A 21,116-nucleotide genomic window follows, 5' to 3' on the forward strand; every position below is an offset into this window, starting at 1 on the left:
TTTGATGCTTGAAGGAGTCGTTAGAGAAAGATAAAGTTTGTCACTAATTTTTGCTTTATAAATTATAAGATTAATATAAAAATAAGTGTATAAACTATACTTAAAGTTAACATTAGGTGTTTAAATTTTTTGTTGTTAAAAATAAGTGTAACATTTTCTATGTTACAATTTTAATTACTTATGTCGTAACTGCCATTTAAAAAATAGTTAAGTAGCACATGTAACATTTATATTTTTTAAATTTTTTATTTAAAAAAATAAAAAATGTTATTTCTTTAAAAAAATTTAGAAAAAATCCCCTGCCTGGCCCCAAATTAATCTGGGATTGTTTACTCCTCACCTCCTTAAGTCCCAAACAAAAACCATAGCATGGGAGTGGAGAAGCTTGCTTCTATGTGAAACCAAAGCTACATTGAAGAGGAAGATGTTGAAGTGTAAGGTAAGATTAGCAACGGCTTTGCGAAAATCACATTCAAACACAAAGTATGAAACTCCATCAAAACCGTCATTGTCATCTCACAAGGCAGGTTTTTCACCATCATTCGGTGTCTACTTCGCTCTATCCTCATCCCAAGTTGGTCCAAGAGTCCAGCCTCAAAACAGAGCACGAGCTTTTTAAAGAATCGGTGGCCATTGTTCCCGTTCTGGAAAACGAGATCATCGTTAAAAACACAGAGTTGAAAGAACTTTGGAAGAGTTTGAGACACCAAGATCAGATGTTCAAAACAGAGGTGAAGGTGAAGGTGAAGAAGAAAGGGTGGAGAGGTAGAAGAAAGTGCACGGGTGATCTTTTTAACAAATGTTTTATATTAAAATATGTTTTTATGTTATAAAAGATTTTAAAAAATATAAAATTTACGCGTGTTGCCTGGTAGACATTTAAAAGTGTAATAAAAAAATGATAATTATTTATTTTAACGAAATTTCTTTAATAATCTAAAGTTAACTTAAAATATAATTTAGATATTTATTTTTACATTAAGCCTAAATTATATGTTATTTACGATTTCAAAATCGAAGAGATACAACAAATAAATAAGTTATAAAATAGTAGTATTTAGATTTATAGATCCAATACTAGAATTTCCACAAATAGCATTCGGTAAATAGACGTAAGGCAGTGGGTTATGGGGTAAATATAAAATTTTCCAACTTTACCCAAGGCCGAAGAGAGGCGAAGCAGGCCCCTCTTGATTAATGGTAGAATGACCCTTTTAATCCCTTCAAAGTTTTGAAATTTTAATTTAACCCTAATGTTCTTTTTAACTCGACGGAAATTTTTCATTTTTTGCTACTCTCAAGGATTAGCAATTTAATTTAAGACATTTAACACAATTACTTTTAACTTTGTCCATCAAGTCTTTTAATTTTATATTCCCCAATGAAAAATCATGGGGTTGATGGACAAAATAATGGAATTCATTTTGTTGGCGATCTCTTATATATTAATATGGGGCAAATACAATACAATATTTGTTTAAAGATAACTCTTAACTTTTTTACATTGAAAGCTTACATTCCTGGTATCTATAGTGGTCACACTCGGATCCTCTGAAATAACAACAATTATTTAAATTATAAACCCTTGCAAATTTTTATTTAAATTTATAATTATAAACCCTATAATGAATCTGTGGGGTACAAAAATAAATTAGAAGATAATAAATCAAATACACGTGGTTAATAGAACGGTCATTTTCTCTTAAGGCGCACGATACGCTTTGCCTAGGCGCAAGTTAGCTGGACTAACGATACCTAGTTTTCTCCGTCGCGTCGCGTTCGCCGGTGACCCTCTGTCCGTCACAGTTCCTCCACGGGTCTTCCTCACTCAATTGGCTTTTCCATGGATTGGCGAAAGCTTTTCGGATGTCAAGCGGGGCAAGAACTGTCGTATTTTCCCCCAAAATCAAAGGATAAAATCCCTATTGTACAACCCCCACAAGAAGTTCTCGAGGCTGGCTCTGCAGAATGGTCTTCTTCTCTCGTTGGCCAGATACTAGGTGCTGCTCCAAAATTCATCCATCTGCAAAGTATCATCGAGAACCTCTGGAATCAGCCTTCGCAAGGGGTTAGGGTTCAGGTAAGTATCGCTGGCAACAACCTGTATGTTTTCAATTTCAACTCTGTTAATGCTCGGGACTGGGTTCTTGAAAATGACCCATGGCATGTTCTTAATAAACCTCTAATCCTACGAAAGTGGGAACCAAATTTGCATAATCTTGAATTTGATTTAACTCGTCTGCCTATTTGGGTGCATTTGTTTAATGTCCCTTTAGAACTATTCTCTAGAGAAGGCCTTAGCTATATAGCTAGTGCCTTAGGAATACCTTTGACTATGGACTCGTTTACTGCTAACAAATCCAGACTTAATTTTGCTAAGGTATGTATAGAGGTAGGTGCACAGGAGAAAATACCAGAATCTGTAGAGGTTGTTCTTGCTAATGGAATATCCACTACTATCAACGTTGATGTTCCTTGGTTCCCTCCTAGATGTACTAACTGCAAAACCTTTGGCCATTCAGAAAAATGCTGCTTAAACAATCCTATTCTTGCTCCCCAAACTTCGAAAATATGGAGAAAAAAGAATGAAATCCCTGCTCCTAAATCTACAGAAACAGTAGAAGATCAACTTGCCTCAGAGTCAAAACCATCCTCCTCTAGTGCTAATAATGAACTAAATAAACTAGAGACGGGGAAAGTTTTAAAACCAATTCTTCCTTCCAATTCGAACCTGTTACCTAAGGGTGATACAATGACAGAACCTTCCTCCTCCAGCGCTAACAATGATCTTAATAAACTAGAGTCAGGGAAAGATTCAAACTCAACTCTTCCTCCCAATCCGAATCTATTTTCTAATGTTGATCTTTCTGATTCGCAAGCAGTTGAAGAAAATGAACTAAATCCGCCTCCTTGCGAATTTTCTACTCAATTGGAAACTATCAAAGAAACTGGGTCTCCTGCTCTTCCTAAACGAGGTAGAGGTCGACCTATTAAAGTTAATTCTAAAACTGTGATGAGAGGCACAACAAATAGATTTGATATTCTTTCCACTGTTGATGAGAGTCCTTCATTAAACGAGGTACAAGTTAAAAAACAAAGACATGCTGCTGCTGGAGTTGCAAAACTGATCAAGGAACTAAAATTGAAAAAGAAAGAACAAATTTCTAAGTTCACTAGTACCTCAGAAGTAGCCTTAGAGGACCAAAACTCCCCCATTCCCCAATGATTATCTGCTTTTGGAATATCAGAGGATTTAACAATCCTCAAAAACAGAAAAAAGTTCTCAACAGAGCAAATCTTTACAATGTTGATGTCTTATGCCTGTTAGAAACTCGTGTCAAAGCAGAAAACTCTAATAAAATCTTAAACTCTACTTTTGCGAGTTGGAATGCCTTTACTAACTACGATTTTGCTTCCAATGGTAGAATCTGGTTCCTTTGGAAGAAAGGTATCGATATTTCTTTTTGCCACTCTTCTGCCCAAAGTATCACTGTCAATTGCTCTTTTAATAACTATCCGTTTATCATCACTGCGGTCTACGGCAGTAATTGTGGTATTACCCGTAGAATTCTTTGGCAAACTCTTAGAGATATTGATCATAAGTTTGGCTATCTTCCTTGGATCCTAGGAGGGGATTTCAATACCTTTCTTGACTCCAAAAAAAGTACTGACTCCGATCTCTTAGGCCCCTATCTTTCTTCTGATATGATTGATTTCCAAAATGCTATTCAAGATATTTCCTTACAAGACCACCCTTTTTTTGGTCCAACTTTTACTTGGAGCAACAAACAAAGAGATTCTTTCCTTGCAAGGAAACTTGATAGAGTTCTTATAAACTCTCCTTGGGCTACCACTTTTCAGAATTCTTTTGTTGAATTCACTGCCCCTGGACCTTCAGATCACTGTATGGGTCTTGTATGGATCAACAAACAGAGTCAAATAAATAAACCCAAACCTTTTAAATTTTTTAACTTCTGGTCCACCCACACTAACTTTCTTGAAGTTGTCCATCAGTCTTGGCAACATCCTTCCTACGGCAACCCTATACAGAAATTATTTACTAAACTCAAACGTCTCAAACCCTATTTGCAGAAGCTTAACCAAGATCATTATAGTAATATTTCTGCTAGGGTAAATCAAAAGAAGTTGGAGTTGGAACAAATTCAGATTGAAACTCTTAAAGGCTCCATCTCTATTGATAAAGAATTGATAGCTCAAAAGGAGCTCAAGGTTTTAGAGGACAATGAGCATATGTTCCTCAAACAGAAAACTAAAATGCAATGGATTAAAGATGGTGATAAATGCACTAAATTTTTCCATTCTGCCATAGCCTCTAAAAACAAGAGAGATACCATCAGAGTTCTTGTTAACAATGATGGTAAAAGGCTTGATTCTTATGATGATATGACTTCTGAAATAACTGGGTTCTTCAAACAACAATTAGGTACGTCCGATCCTAAAGTTCATAATACTAATCCTGTCTACCTAAAAAACCTGCTCCAAGTAAATTTACCCAGTGAGACTGTTTCTGATCTTATCAAAACTGTCACTACTGATGAGATTAAAGAGGTAGTATTTAGCCAAGGAAATGATAAAGCTCCTGGCCCTGATGGTTACACCCCTATGTTTTTTAAAAAATCTTGGACTATAACAGGAGAGGATGTCATTAACGCTATTAATTACTTCTTTAAAGAGGCTCACATAAGCCCGACTTTCAACTCCACAATAATTGCTTTGATTCTAAAAATTCCTAACCCCAATAAAGTCAATGACTATAGACCTATCTCCTGTTGCTCAGTGATTTATAAAATTGTCACTAAAATTCTTGTCAAAAGATTAAATTTACTGTTGTCTGATCTTATATCTCTAAATCAAACAGCTTTTGTGAAAGGCAGATCGATTCTCGATAACACCCTTCTTGCTCAAGAATTAGTGAAAGGTTACGGTAGAAAAAACATTTCCCCTAGGTGTGCCCTTAAAATTGACCTTCATAAAGCCTTTGATTCCCTTCACTGGAATTTTCTTTCTTCTGTTCTTAATGCTATAGGGTTGCCTCTCACGTTTATAAAGTGGATCGAAGCTTGTTTCACAGGAGCTAGGTATTCCATATCCTTCAATGGGAGTTTGATAGGCTACTTTAAGGGTCAAAGAGGCATAAGACAAGGTGATCCCTTATCACCAATCTTATTTGTTCTTGCAATGAATATTCTCTCAAATTTACTTAATATTGCTGCCAAAAGAGGAATATTCGGCTTTCACCCTAAGTGCAAAAAAATTGGCATTACTCACCTATCATTTGCTGATGATCTCTTAATTTTTTGCAAAGGAAACCTTGATTCTATTGTTGGTGTTAAGACTGTCCTAAATCACTTCTATGATCTGTCTGGATTAAAGCTTAACATAAGCAAGACAGAATTGTTTTCTGCCGGAATTCCATCTAGAAATCTGGATAACATCATATCTGCTACAGGTTTCAAACATGGTTATCTACCTGTTAGATACCTTGGTGTTCCTCTTGTTACTAGAAAGTTAACCGAAAAAGATTGTCTCCCTCTTCTTGATAATATCAAACATAGGCTTCATCAATGGGCTGGGAAACTTCTTAGTTATGCAGGTAGACTTGAGTTGATTAAAACTATCATACACATTGTGATTAACTATTGGACTAGACAGTTTTTATTGCCACAGAAAGTTCTTAAACGACTGGACCAACTCTGCTCCAGATTCCTTTGGAAAGGTTCAGATACAGCTGCTACTGGAGCAAGAATCGGTTGGGAAAAATTATGCTGCCCCAAATCTGAAGGTGGTCTAGGCTTAAAAGACCTCAAATCTTGGAATAAAACCTGCATGGTTCATCTCATTCGTAAAATTCTCGCAGGAACAGGTTCTTTGTGGGTTGCATGGATTCATTGCTATGTGCTTAAAGGTAGTAACTTCAATGATGTCAATGATAGCTCTTCATATAGCTGGTGTTTCAGGAAACTGATTAATCTTAGAAGTGAAGTACTACCTATCCTTAGCACTGGAATTTCGAAGACTAGAGACTTATGGGAGGAAATGAGAGATCATAAAGCTAAGGTACCATGGCACAATGTAATATGGTTCCCACTTCACATACCAAAATTGAGTATTATTTCATGGATGGCTATTTTGGATCGTCTTCCTACTAGGGACAGACTCTCTAGAATAGGTATTGCTTCAGATGATTCTTGTATCCTTTGTCTTGACTCTGCAGAAACACGAAACCACTTGTTCGTCGATTGTTCTTTTCCTACTACTCTGTGGAACTCTATCATGCGTCTCAACAATATGCACAACACGCACAACACTTGGGATTCAAGGATTTGTTGGGCTTCTCAACACTGGAAAGGTAAATCTCTTCTCAACATCATTCAGAAACTTTCTTGGACAGCTTACATATACACGATCTGGGATGAAAGGAATAGAAGAATCTTCAGAAGAGAATCAAGATCACCTGATCAAGTCCTAAAGACCATTAAGGATCTTGTTCGAATCAAACTCAGTGATAGAAATTTCAATAGAACTTATTATGTCAATGTAAATTTATGTAATTATTGGGGTATTGAGTGAATATTTTTGTTGTAAGTAGGCTTTTACCCTAATTGGGATGTTTCTGATGTAATTTTCCTTGGATAATAAAATTTGCTTATCCAAAAAAAAAAAAAATAATAATAATAATAAATCACTTTCAACCACTAAACAAAAAGTTAATAAATGATGAAAAGGAGACGTATGGGACTCAAATTGAAGAATTAGTGAAATTATTAGGCGATTTAGGCTGCTAACTTAACCATGAAGGTCATGGTAGTCTTGTGCTGAATTTGTCAACTTAACACTTTTTTGACTTGCGGACCACGAATTATAACACAACACTTGTTTCCTAGAAGGCATCGAAAAACAAACCTGAAAGCAACTCAATCACTTGAGGATTTATTCATGTCCCACTTTAGCTGCTTCCTGTCTCCTTCCTCACATGCCACCCCCTGCTCATATACAAGAGATCGCCAACAAAATGATTTCCATTACTTTTCTCTTACACAAGAAAAGGACCGATCCTTTCAGATTCCTGCAAGCTAAACCCTAATTTGCCATGCCTCTCTTTACGAGTTTTCTCACTTGTTTCTCCTGTTCTGACAAGGTAGTAGCTTCCAAGGGAGACGACAGTCCACCATCGTCGACCGGAGTTAAAGCCGGTAGTGATGGAAAATCAAAGGGAAGCAAGGCTAAGAAAAACCCTTTCATTCCCATTAGTTACTTCCCTATCGGATCAAAATTCTGTCGTTTGTGAATGTATCATTCAAGCAGGCGTTGCCCACTTCCCTGTTTCATGCATGTCATATTTTTCTCTTTCTTAGTAAATTTCTTAATTTATTTTCACGTTGAGTGAAGGAAACAAGTTGGGATTTGAGCAGGTTGTTATTGTGTAATTAATTGAGATCCCTTTTGTACCATTTTATTAATTTATATGTGAAGGAATCGTTAAAAAAAAACAAGTTTGTCACTAATTTTTGTTTTATGAAATTGAAATGGGTAACGATACCAACACCGTAAATTAAAATTTTAAAAAATAGAATCAACACAAATTGTACTTGAAAATTTTATGTGGAAAAGAAAATATTATTATGTCAAATTGTACCAGAGAAGTTACAAATTTACAATATTAAGCATCATCGCCAGAGAAACCGCTAGATACACACGTGTATAAACATGATATAAGTTGGCCCCAGAACCCCTGCATACATCGTATACTCTCATTTTTTTCTTCCAAAATAATTATTTATAAAAAAAAATTCATTCAATAGCATGATTTAATTATTTTATAAATAGAATTATAATATAGTTTAAATATTTTTCAATTGATAATCTAATTTCGCACCTATGAAATTTTATAATTTTTATATCAGTAAACTTTTAATATAATTTTTTAGAAATTTACACATCTAACATAAACCATTGTATCCGTCGTTGATTATAATCTTCAATCACATATGTTTACTTTTCAAAACGTGTTTATTCTTTAGTATTAAATTTTGATGATATTCATAGAAATGGAGATATACGTGGATATGAATTTAACTAAATTCATTATTTTGATGATATTCATAGAAATGGAGATATACGTGGATATGAATTATTTATTTTAACTAAATTTTTTTAATCACTTAAAATCAATTTAAAATATAGTTTAGATACTTATTTTTGCATTAAGCCTAAATTATATGTTATTTACGATTTCAAAATCGAAGAGATAACAAAAAATAAATAAGTTATAAAATAATAGTACTTAGGTTTATAAAAAAAATTAAACAAAATAGTTCACGATATCGAAAATAAATTACAAAAGATAATCCACTGTAAATATCATATTTTCTCTTAACTTTAATTATTCATAAATGGTTTGCAGCATAAATTTTTGGAGCTTGATGGAATGAAATTTCAATCACAATTTCATACTGTTCAAGTTTAAAAAGCTTTTTCATACTTATATTTAGAGATATGTTAAAACACAAACTATTTTATAGATCCAATACTAGAATTTCCACAAATAGCATTCAGTAAATAGACGTAAGGCAGTGGGTTCATGGGGTAAATATAAAATTTTCCAACTTTACCCAAGGCCGAAGAGGGGGAAGCAGGCCCCTCTTGATTAATGGTAGAATTACCCTTTTAATCCCTTCAAAGTTTTGAAATTTTAATTTAACCCTAATGTTCTTTTTAACTCGACGGAAATTTTTCATTTTTTGCTACTCTCAAGGATTAGCAATTTAATTTAAGACATTTAACACAATTACTTTTAACTTTGTCCTTCAAGTCTTTTAATTTTATATTCCCCAATGAAAAATAATGGGGTTGATGGACAAAATACTGGAATTCATTTTGTTGGCGATCTCTTATATATTAATATGTGACAAATACAATATAATATTTGTTTAAAGATAACTCTTAACTTTTTTACATTGAAAACTTACATCCCTGGTATCTATAGTGGTCACACTCGGGTCCTCGGGAATAACAACAATTATTTAAATTATAAACCCTTGCAAATTTTTTATTTAAATTTATAATTATAAACCCTATAATGAATCTGTGGGGTACAAAAACTAAATTAGAAGATAATAAATCAAATACACGTGGTTAATAGAAAATAATAATAATAATAATAAATCACTTTCAACCACTAAACAAAAAGTTAATAAATGATGAAAAGGAGACGTATGGGACTCAAATTGAAGAATTAGTGAAATTATTAGGCGATTTAGGCTGCTAACTTAACCATGAAGGTCATGGTAGTCTTGTGCTGAATTTGTCAACTTAACACTTTTTTGACTTGCGGACCACGAATTATAACACAGCACTTGTTTCCTAGAAGGCATCGAAAAACAAACCTGAAAGCAACTCAATCACTTGAGGATTTATTCATGTCCCACTTTAGCTGCTTCCTGTCTCCTTCCTCACATGCCACCCCCTGCTCATATACAAGAGATCGCCAACAAAATGATTTCCATTACTTTTCTCTTACACAAGAAAAGGACCGATCCTTTCAGATTCCTGCAAGCTAAACCCTAATTTGCCATGCCTCTCTTTACGAGTTTTCTCACTTGTTTCTCCTGTTCTGACAAGGTAGTAGCTTCCAAGGGAGACGACAGTCCACCATCGTCGACCGGAGTTAAAGCCGGTAGTGATGGAAAATCAAAGGGAAACAAGGCTAAGAAAAACCCTTTCATTCCCATTAGTTACTTCCCTATCGGATCAAAATTCTGTCGTTTGTGAATGTGTCATTCAAGCAGGCGTTGCCCACTTCCCTGTTTCATGCATGTCATATTTTTCTCTTTCTTAGTAAATTTCTTAATTTATTTTCACGTTGAGTGAAGGAAACAAGTTGGGATTTGAGCAGGTTGTTATTGTGTAATTAATTGAGATCCCTTTTGTACCATTTTATTAATTTATATGTGAAGGAATCATTAAAAAAAATCAAGTTTGTCACTAATTTTTGTTTTATGAAATTGAAATGGGTAACGATACCAACACCGTAAATTAAAATTTTAAAAAATAGAATCAACACAAATTGTACTTGAAAATTTTATGTGGAAAAGAAAAATATTATTATGTCAAATTGTACCAGAGAAGTTACAAATTTACAATATTAAGCATCATCGCCAGAGATGATTTAATTATTTATAAAATATTACGTGTATAAACATTATATAAGTTGGCCCCAGAACCCCTGCATACATCGTATACTCTCATTTTTTTCTTCCAAAATAATTATTTATAAAAAAAAATTCATTCAATAGCATGATTTAATTATTTTATAAAACAAAATTTTCATTCAATAGCATGATTTAATTATTTTATAAATAGAATTATAATATAGTTTAAATATTTTTCAATTGATAATCTAATTTCGCACCTATGAAATTTTATAATTTTTATATCAGTAAACTTTTAATATAAATTTTTAGAAATTTACACATCTAACATAAACCATTGTATCCGTCGTTGATTATAATCTTCAATCACATATGTTTACTTTTCGAAACGTGTTTATTCTTTAGTATTAAATTTTGATGATATTCATAGAAATGGAGATATACGTGGATATGAATTTAACTAAATTCAGTATTTATATGTGTTGAAGTAGTTTTATTTTGTAAAGATTTTTTTACCCACTATGATTTTCATAATTGGAAAATAATGATATAGAATTATAATAACGTTGATAGGTGTGGAGATTTGGTTCAGATTTAGTATAAAAATTATTTTTACTTTTTCATTATAGTTTTTTTTTCTTACGGAAGTCTATATTTTTTTTTATTATTTTACGATGTTTACTCATAATTATTGATAAGATAAATGATAGAAATCAGACGTATGGATTATGGAACTGTAATTGCAGAATTTGTAGAAGTATATTATATGATTTAGGCTTCTAACTTAACCATGAAGATCATAATAGTCGAAGTACCAACTCTTGTGCTGAATTTGTCTTAACAGTCAAAAGTACCAACTCTTGTGCTGAATTTGTCATAACAGTCACCAACTCTTGTGCTGAATTTGTCATAACAGTCACCAACTCTTCTGCTGAGTTTGTCATAACAGTCAAAAGTACCAATTCTTGTGCTGAATTTGTCGTAACAGTCAAAGTACCAACTCTTGTGCTGAATTTGTCAACTTAATCCTTTCTTGCCATGTGGACCACGAATTATATCCCCACACAGCTTGTTTCCTAGAAGGCCTCCAAAAAAAAAAAACCTGAAAGCAACTCCATCAGTCCAGGATTCATGCATGTCCTTCAGCTGCTTCCTGTCTCCTTCCTCACAACCCATCACCCTGCTTATATATAAGACATCACCATAAATATTATTTCCATCAACATAGCAGAAAAACCCCATTACTTTTCTCTTACACAAGCAAAGTACCGATCCCCTCAGATTCCTGCAAGCTAAACCCTAATTTCCCATGTCTCTCTTTACGAGTTTTCTCACTTGTTTCTCCGGTTCTAACAAGGTAGCAGCTTCCAAGGGAGACGACAGTCCACCATCATCAACCGAAGTTAAAGCTGGTAGTGACGGAAAATCAAAGAAGAAAAGCCCTCCCATCCCCATGAGTTACTTCCCCGTTGGCTCAAATTTCTCCCGTCTGTGAATGTATCATTCAAACATGCTTCGGTTGCCCTTGCATGCGTGGCCACGTTTTCACTGTATTCTATATATCTACATTCTTTTAAAAAATCTTATTAATTTATCTTCATGTTAAGGGAATTATAGAGAAAGAAACAAGGTGAAATTTGATTAGGTTGTTGTTGTGTAATTAATTGAAATTCCATTTGTATTATATTATTAATTTATATGTGAAAGAGTCGTTATTGTCACTAATTTTTGCTTTATAAATTATAGGTTCTGAAATTCAGAAGGATAATGATAAAAAAAATTATAAATCAAACAAAAGAAAAATAGGATGAAAACAGATTTTATTTTAAAATCTTATATAAAAATTCGAGGACGAGAGAAAAAAAAATCATTATGTTGAAAATAATAAAAGAAGAGTTGCAAAATTAAACATCATCACTTGAGAAAAATCTATGTGTACGGACGCGAAATAAGTAGGCCCAATAAACAGAATTCGAGTTACGGTCTCTAACATTAATATGGTAATTTTTTAAATTTTAATAAATTTTAAGTATTTTTATTTTTTATTAATCTATGATAAATACTAGGTAATATATGTTTAAAGATAACTCTCAGCCATTTAACACTGAACGCTTGTTCATTTATGGTAGTCAAACCCTAAATCTCAAGAAACAATAACAATTTTTTACCATTAATATCACTTAGTTTGTGTATTTTATATTAATTATTTAATTTTATACTCTTTCAATTTTATGATTTTCACATCTATAAATTTTTAATATAATTTTTTAAAATTTGACACATCAAACCTAAAATTTAGCGTTTATTGTAATTAGTTTTAGAAATATGTTTGTTCTTTGATATTAAATTGTGTTGACGCTCATACGAGTCAAAATTTATGAGGGAATAGGTTTAACTAAATTCAACGTCTATGTGTCTTGAAATCGTTTTTATTTGGTAGAGATTTTTAAGCGTCGTAATTTCCATAATTGAAAAAAATTAAAGTAACATTAACAACACTAATAGGCGTCGAGATCTGATTTAAATTTACTATAAAAATATTTTTATACGTGATTTCTTTTTTATTATGATTTTTTACGCAAACTTATAATTTTTTGCTATTATTATTTTAGGATAGTTTACTGATCATTATCCATGTGATAAATGATAAAAATCAGACGTATGGAAGTCTAATAGGCTGCCGGATTCGTCATATAGTCAAAGTACCAACTGTTGTGCCGAATTTGACAATTGAACCCTTCTTGCCTTGTGGACCACGAATTAGATCCCCACAGCTTGTTTCCAACAAGGCGTATCGGAAAACAAACCTGAAAGCAACTCCATCAGTCCAGGATTCATGCATGTCCGCTTCACCTGCTTCCTGTCTCCTTCCTCAGCCCACCACCCTACTTATATCGACAATATTATTACCATCAACATAGCAGAAAAAAACCCACTACTTTGCTCTTACACAAGCAAAGGAACGGTCCTCTCAGATTCCTGCAAGTTAAACCCTAATTTCCCATGGCTCTCTTTACGAGTTTTCTCTGGTAATTCTATCGAGGTAGCTTCCGAGGGAGACGATAGTCCACCATCATCGACAGGAGTTAAAGCTGGTAATGATGGAAAATTAGAGGAACTGAAGGATAAGAAAAGTCTCCCATTCCCATGAGTTACTTCCCTGTCGGATCAAATTCTACCGTTTGTGATTGTGAATGTTATCATCCAAATATGCTCCGGTTACCCTTGCATGCATGGCCACGTTTTCACTTTAGTCTATATATCCATAATTTTTTGTAATAAATCTTACTAATTTATTTTCATGTTAGGGAATTATAAGGAAGGAAACAAGTTGGATTTTGATTGTAGGGAGGGTCAGTTTTGATCCAAATTCAAGTCTAAATTTGATTTTATAGTAAAGAATTAACTCGATAAGTCTAATATAAGTAATTCAAATAGCTTGAATTGATTAAAAAATTGAAATAATTCGAATCCAAACTAATTTAAACTAAAAATTAATCTTAAAATTGTAAAATCAGAATTATATGATTTAATCTATCATCAATCAATTGAATATTAATAATTATAAATAAGTTAACTAATCCTTTTGTGTGTGTATGTTGTCACGGTCAATAGCAAACACCATTGAAGCCTCTTCTAGTGATAAAAATAATTATGATAAATTTTAATCAATTAAATTATGTTAATATAAGGTTTAGAGGAGGTCCACATGTTGAAGAATGAATAGTTGAGCAACTCGTACAGGTAGCAAAGGCATCCCGACAATTTCATTATCAAGAGTTGGCATTCATCTTTGAATCTTCAACTAGGTGTTAACTGATAATAAATATCGGGGTTTAATTTTGTTATTAGTCCTTATATTTTTCAGATTAGGACCTCGTTAAAATTTATTCTTAATTTAATTAAAATGAATTTAGTTCATCAACTTATATAATTCCAAAACTAAAATCTAATTGATAGTATCGTTTGTGAAGTTTCATTAAATTCGAATACCCATTATCTATATTTTTATTAATCTAAGATGATTATAAGTGGTAGCATATGTTCTAAAGACTCTTAATCATTTGACAATGAACAAATACTCTACCCTTTTTGGTACTCAACCCCGAAACCTTCAAAGATAACAATTATCTTTTTAATCAATGGGGTGACTTAATTTGTGCAATTATGATTATACTTATAAATTTATAATTAATATTTTCTTTTACTTTAAATTTGTATTACAAGTAAGAATAACTCTTTTATTGTTATAACTTCATAATTAAATATTTTTATCATTTTAAATTTGTATTAACAAAATCACAAGCAATAGTAAAGATCACAACAATGTCTTTACAGTAGAATTTATTTATTTTATTAATCAAGGATGATTATAGTTGGTGGTATTTATTCTAAAAACTCTCAATTATTTGATAATAAACTCTCAAATACCTAATACTTGTTAATACTTGAAGCCAAAACCTCTAAAGATAACAATCACTCCTCCGACCACTAAAATCATTTATTTTGTACATCATTTTTAAGTAAGAAAATAAAGCGAAAAGTCACCCATTTCAAATATATATATATTAAATTAGTCTTTTTAATATATGAAATATGTTATTTAAAAAGCTGATCATAAAAAATATGTAAGTGTGTTTTCAATATTTGAGATAATTTTATTTAGTGTAATTTTTTTATGTAAGATGGATAGGTATAGGTCTGATTTGGTCAGAATTTTGGTTGATTTGAGTATTATATTTTCTTGATTAGATTTGGATATAGAAAGATTTAGTGGATCTGAGTAATCATTTTTATTTAATAAAATTAAATTTTAATTAAAAAATATAAATAAAGAAGTATTGTTTTAATTATCTCTAAAGACATAAGAGATAAAACTACCTAACGTTAATGATTTTTTACTCAAACTCAATCTAATCTTAGAAGAAAAAAAACACTCAGTTCGAACATGATATTTTTTAGAAAAGTATATACGATCCTATTGGGCCAGACCAATTCAAAATAAATTGAGTCTGGGTCTCCTTAATATCCTCGGTTTTGCTCCATTCAGATAGGGGCTCATTTGATTTTTGGATACGATTAGAGGGACCAATTTGATATATAAGCCAAAACATAAAGCCATGAATAAAATTAATTAAAATGTTAGGAACCAATTAGAAGATAACCCAAATAGTTGAAGACAAAAAGTTGCACGTTCCGAACACGGATTCAACTCCGTTTCTTCTCCTTTATCTTCCTTCCTCGTTGGCTCTGAAGCTCTGATTCAAAGTATTGGCTTCCACCCTTCCATAACTAGAAAGAAACCAACTTCCTTGAGGGTTCTCAAAGAAAAAGGAGAATTTTTTAAAAATGATCAACTTACTGTTCGTGGTTATATTCTCGGAGATGGCGGTGATCATGATATTATCATTCAAGACACCGTTTAGGAAGCTCACGCTGATGATTTTGGATCGGATCAAGCGTGGACGCGGCCCGATGGTGGTAAAGACGGTGGCCGGAACGCTTTCCATAGTGATGATGTCGAGCGTCTACGGCGTCATGAAGATCCAGAAGCGTTGGATCGATGATGGCGCGGCTACTCCGACGGATCAGATCCTCACGGCCAAACACCTTCTCGAAGCTACACTCATGGGTAAAATTAGCTTTTCCTTGGATTCTTTTCAAATCTAATCGCCCTTTAATTGCCTGATTTTTTACTTTAATTTAATTTGTTGATTCTTCGTTTTGTTTCCCGTTTTGGCCCAATTGGCTGAACATCGAGATTGCAATTTATCAGGATTCAGCTAAGATTCTAAAACTAAAAATACCCTTTTTAATTTTGATCAATTCCCAGTATTGATTCATTGCTTCATCTTCTAAGATGGTTCAGCCGGAAAATGTGTTTCTTAGCTTACATATAGTCACATTTGCTATAAGTAGTTCACCCTTCTTATTTAAACGTAGAGTTATAGTCGATAGATTTACAGTTACGCCAGTGATCAATTTTAAGATGATAAGTCTTCTTCTCTCTCTACGGGAGAAGAAAAGAAGAGGAAGAGAGATCCTCTCAATCTTGCATAAGAGTTTTTATAGTCACCTTTAGTGTTGGTATCAAGCGTCAATACCTTATTGGTCAGATTGTAATGCATTCTCGAACAAGGCAACAACTTCATTCCCTCTCTTTGATTTTAATGATTCTTAACATCTTATATCAATTTACCGAAGTTGTAATTATGATTTCAAGTGCTGGTTGCTTAATTCTGCTTGAATTTCATGGGGCTTTTCGCCCATGTCCTATTTGCACAGTTAACTTGGATTTTTAATGTTGGGTAACGTTTTGCAGGGGGAGTGTTATTCCTAGCACTGATGATAGACAGGTTGCACCACTATATCAGAGAACTCCGGATCCGAAGGAAGAGCATGGAAGCTATCAAGAAACAGGGTCCCGGTTTTGAGGATGGAAAACCAAATGGCTCGGACAAAGTTAAGGCCTTGGAGGAAGAAGTAACCACTCCGAGGTCAAAGTTGAAGCACCTGGAGTATGATCTTGAGAGCAAGACAAAAGAGATGGATGCTGCTGAAGCCAATGCAGTTGCTCTAAGGAAACAGTCCGAAGGTTTTCTTCTCGAATACGATCGGCTGCTTGAGGAGAATCAAAACCTCCGGAACCAGTTGGAATCTTTGGACCAGAGTTTGTCACATTCAGGTAGTAAGAAGAATACTTGAGGAAAATGAGAACCTATGGCCAAAAACTTTTAGGTGCCGTTATCGTTTTTAATATGGGATTATACAGTGGATTTGTGAGTTACTGATTGAGAAATTACCTTTTCTTCGTAATTTGGGGACTGATGGGTTTGATTTAAGTAGGAACTAAAATGTTGAATGGATGAGTTTTTTTTACTTGACATAATGGGAAAACATTGCAATGTTGAATGGATCAGTTCCACCTAACAACCGTTCATCGCCGGCAGCTGCGAGCTTGCATTAGCCTTAAACAAGTTGTGTGTTGATTCAGCAGCGGCCAGGGAAAACAAGGGTAATGGGAACGAACAAGCCATTATTAAACAATAAATTTCCTACTAGACTTTGATGAAAAAGACAGGCGTGTTTCAACTTCATTCCTACTACATTTAAACACGTTTCTCTCAGCTGCCTAAACACTGTATTGAGGATCATGCTGCCCACTTCATCTTTTAAAATTATTAACTGTAGCTCTTCACTTAAACTAAAATGATTGAACTACCTACCATCATCCCAACTTTTTTTTTTCATCAACAAGATCAATTTTAGATTGTAGACTCTGTAATGCCTCATCCGGTGGTTGCAGAACAAATGCAAGTCCAACGGATTATGTAAAGCTACATTCGAGCTTCATTAATACTATCATTTGATGAATAATCTGTGTCATTTCGAATTTTCTTAGAGTCTAAAAACTAAATCTAGAATTTGAGAATAGTAAAGGGATCCAAGCCATAATTTGACAGTATTAAAAAAGCATCAAGCAAGCACATATTATTAGAGTTATAAGTCGCATATTTACATGCAATAATTGACCTCATTTTAAACCTACTCTCAACAACATTACGAGTAGAATTAGTACTTTTTTGCCCACTAATCTCTGATAAATCATAGTAATCAATCCCCAAGTCATAATCATGCCCCACGCTCCCACACATACTTGTCGCTTCATCCACATTGTTACTTCCACTGCTTCTAACAGTTAACCAATCTTCATCCAAATCCCAGTCGGGCATTTTCGAAGGGAAAACAACATTGTCTTCAACCAATAGCTGCAACCTTTTCATCAAGCACTTGGTGGGCAAGCATGGTTTTCTATGAACTGTATCAAACTCTTCTTCCGTGGTGCCCCATAATTGCTTATTCAAAACACTGGTGGGTGTCTCCAATGGTGACCCATCTGTTCCTTTCACTGCAAAATTCGATTCCTTAACAAAATCATGTTTGAGAAGTTCAGTTGCAAACCATCTTTTACCAGGGTCTCTCTTCAAACACTTGCTTAAAAAATCCTTCCCCTGCTTCGAAATATTAATGGGAATTTCGGGCACGTCGCTTGAAAATCCGATTCTGTACAAGGCCGATAAAGGGTCGTCGTCGCCGAAATCCTGCCAAGGCGTTGTTCCGGTTACCATCTCGATGACCGTACACCCGAGTGCCCATACGTCAGCGGCAAATCCTTGTTGCTCACCACGCGCCACCTCCGGCGCCATGTAAAGAGGCGTACCGGAGATCGACCCGTCGGCTATCCTAGCGCAACCCAGGTCGGCGACTTTCACCCCATCGTCGGTGAGCAAAATATTCCGGCCTTTGATGTCGCAATGCACGATTCCATTAACGTGAAGAAACTCGAGCCCCGATAGAATCCCACGAGTGTAGGATCGAACCGTTGCCTCGTCGAGGCCACCGCCGTGCCTTTGAATTGCATCCGTGACGGTGCCGTTTAGTGCATATTCCATGAATAGATTGTATAAAAGCTTACCGTTTTCGAACGAAATGTCACACCCTTTATATGCTACAATTTGAGGGCAGCTTAACGTCGAGAGAATGCTCTGTTCCCTTCTAAGAGATTCCGATTGAGACAGCTCAGAGGACTTAACTGCAAAGACGCGACCGGAGTGATTATCTGTGGCGACGGAGACGGTTGCGGTGGAGCCACGGCCGATGATTCTGCCACGTGTCCAGCCCATTTGTAAGTTGAAAGCTTGGAACTTGGAGGGAATTTGGGTTCGGTGGTGAGTATTTATATGCAAAACCGTGGTGGGTTTTGGCTAATAAATGCTTTTCCTAAACAACAAAGTTGTGGCCAATGGGCGGCCGCCGTTTTTTAATATTAGTGGAAACTAGAGCGATCCACGCGGCGAAAGGACAAAGCTTTGGCCGACTTGGACGGTGGATTGCTTACATGCTTAGATTAAGCTAGGTGCCCACCCATTGATACTAACATTAAATATTTAAAGGAATGTTTTTATATTAGATTTTTATAATATCTTATATAAATTACAAATTAGTTGAAATAATCGTTTCCTTATGAAACAAACTATGTTGTAAATATTGAATATAAATATATATATCCGACATGAGCATATTTATTACTAATTTTTTTTATTAATATGTTTAAAACATCTCTTAATCTTTTAACTTTGAAGTCTCATAATGCTCAAACCCAAATTTTTAAGAAATAGTTACAATTAATTTAACACGTAGACTACTTAAATCGTCCATTAATAACAACCTTATCCATAATATGGTGGTCGACTTTAATTAACTGTTGTTTACTTAGATATTAAATTAAAATGATAAAACATGTGGACCACTTTCCGAAAGTAAACTGTTTTCTTATCGATAGTTTATGAATTAAGTAATCATTCCTTTCAGTTGACTTTACAAGAAAATTTAATTAAGTTAGAAGATGGTGAGGATTAGTGATTATAATATATTCTACAAGTGTTTGAGCAAGTTATTGTTTAAACTAGTGATAGTTCACTAAAGCAAGATTAAGTCCTTATACCTAACTCCTAACGTTCTAATGACTTTATCTAATTATAATTTTCGTCCTTCTACTTTATAAAAATTAACCAATTAATCTAAATTCTTTAATTTATCGGTATTTAATCTTTGTGTTTTACAGAACTGAAAAAATTACTCCAACAGTTAGTAAATGCATGAGCTTGAACCGTTGATTTATGGTTAGTTCATTGCATATAAATTGTATATTTCTTTAATTCCTTGTGTATAAAATATTGAATTATAGGTTAGAGATCTTATGATAATATTTAATAGTGTTGCTTAAATAGATTATCTTTTTCAATTTTTGTAAAGTACGTGTGACAATGAACTTCGATTAAAGAAGTATAATCGCAAACAAAAACACACATATTTTGTTTGAAAATTCTAAACGAGAAAACTTCCCGTCAAAGAAGAAAGCTCATCATGTCAATAACAAATGCAAGAGGATTTCATAAAGGTATATCAATTTATAGAATCCTAGTTACATATATATATAGCAACGAGACACATAAACCCTAGTTTAATCAAATCTTAGAATTCTATTAATATATGCCGAGAGCCTCTATGTCCATCATAGATCCTCATTTTTCTTTTCAATTTATTTTTTACTCAAGCGAGTCGTACCATAAATTTTTTGAGTCGGATCATAACATAATTCAAGTCATAAACTTTAGCAATAGGAAAGTTATAAAGTGAAAAGAGTGAAATCAAGAATTGGACCATTTGCTTTTGCACCCATGGTGGCTAGATTAATAGATGAGGGGTTGTAACAGTTTGCTTTACTTGGATTGTGAGTGAAGTTTAAGAAGAAAGGATAAATAGGGTTGGAATTTAGTTGAGTGAAGGAAAGGCAGCAACACACCCAACTCAGTCACTGTTCTCAAACCCACTCTTCTTCACTATCACAGTCAGATTCCATTTTATTGGTTTGGTTGGTTTATTGGGTGCCGAGTTGGACTCAGTCCTACGATTTAATTAGAGTATTTTAATGCATGGCGTGGGGTGCCTTTTTGGCGCACACACCTCAAAAGGCATCCTTTTCAAGTGAAACCCCCCTCCCCCCAAGATAAAAGTGTTGAGTCAGCCAACCAAGTTTATTAGGTGGAATTACTATAGGTTATAATATAAAACTATTCTCCTAAGTTTTTGTCACCCTATACAAGGATTTAACTAAGATAAAATCAACACACATAAAGTGCGTAATTAGGATGAATCATAGGATGATATGCTTCAAGCATAAGCATATTGGAACTTAGATTCATACCAAAATGACAAACCAAAAAGTGGGAATACCACATGTTTGACTTTGAGCTCTCATTAGTAACAAAACAAAACAAAACACATACACGCAAGGATGGATGGAAAAGTAACCCTTTAAATTATCATTTATTTTAAAAATATTTTTTATTGATAATCTATTTTCATCTCTAAAATTTTATA

At 33.8% G+C, this 21,116-nt stretch overlaps 2 protein-coding genes across 2 annotated transcripts; one reads left to right on the forward strand and one right to left on the reverse strand.

Annotated features, from left to right (window-relative positions):
• The first annotated feature begins 15,431 nt into the window (after window positions 1-15,431).
• LOC120174793 lies at window positions 15,432-17,056 on the forward strand. Its single transcript, XM_039181539.1, has 2 exons — window positions 15,432-15,804; window positions 16,495-17,056. The coding sequence occupies exons 1-2, from the start codon at window positions 15,522-15,524 to the stop codon at window positions 16,875-16,877; spliced, it is 666 nt and encodes a 221-aa protein (XP_039037470.1). The 5' UTR covers window positions 15,432-15,521; the 3' UTR covers window positions 16,878-17,056.
• Window positions 17,057-17,590: 534 nt separating this feature from the next.
• Window positions 17,591-18,934, reverse strand: LOC120174804 (mitogen-activated protein kinase kinase kinase 18-like). The gene has a single exon (XM_039181545.1). The coding sequence runs from the start codon at window positions 18,854-18,856 to the stop codon at window positions 17,591-17,593; it is 1,266 nt and encodes a 421-aa protein (XP_039037476.1). The 5' UTR covers window positions 18,857-18,934.
• Window positions 18,935-21,116: the final 2,182 nt, after the last annotated feature.

This window comes from Hibiscus syriacus, unplaced genomic scaffold (genome assembly GCF_006381635.1).
Source record: "Hibiscus syriacus cultivar Baekdansim isolate YM2019G1 unplaced genomic scaffold, ASM638163v2 tig00112124_pilon, whole genome shotgun sequence".
NCBI classification, from domain to species: Eukaryota; Viridiplantae; Streptophyta; class Magnoliopsida; order Malvales; family Malvaceae; genus Hibiscus; species Hibiscus syriacus.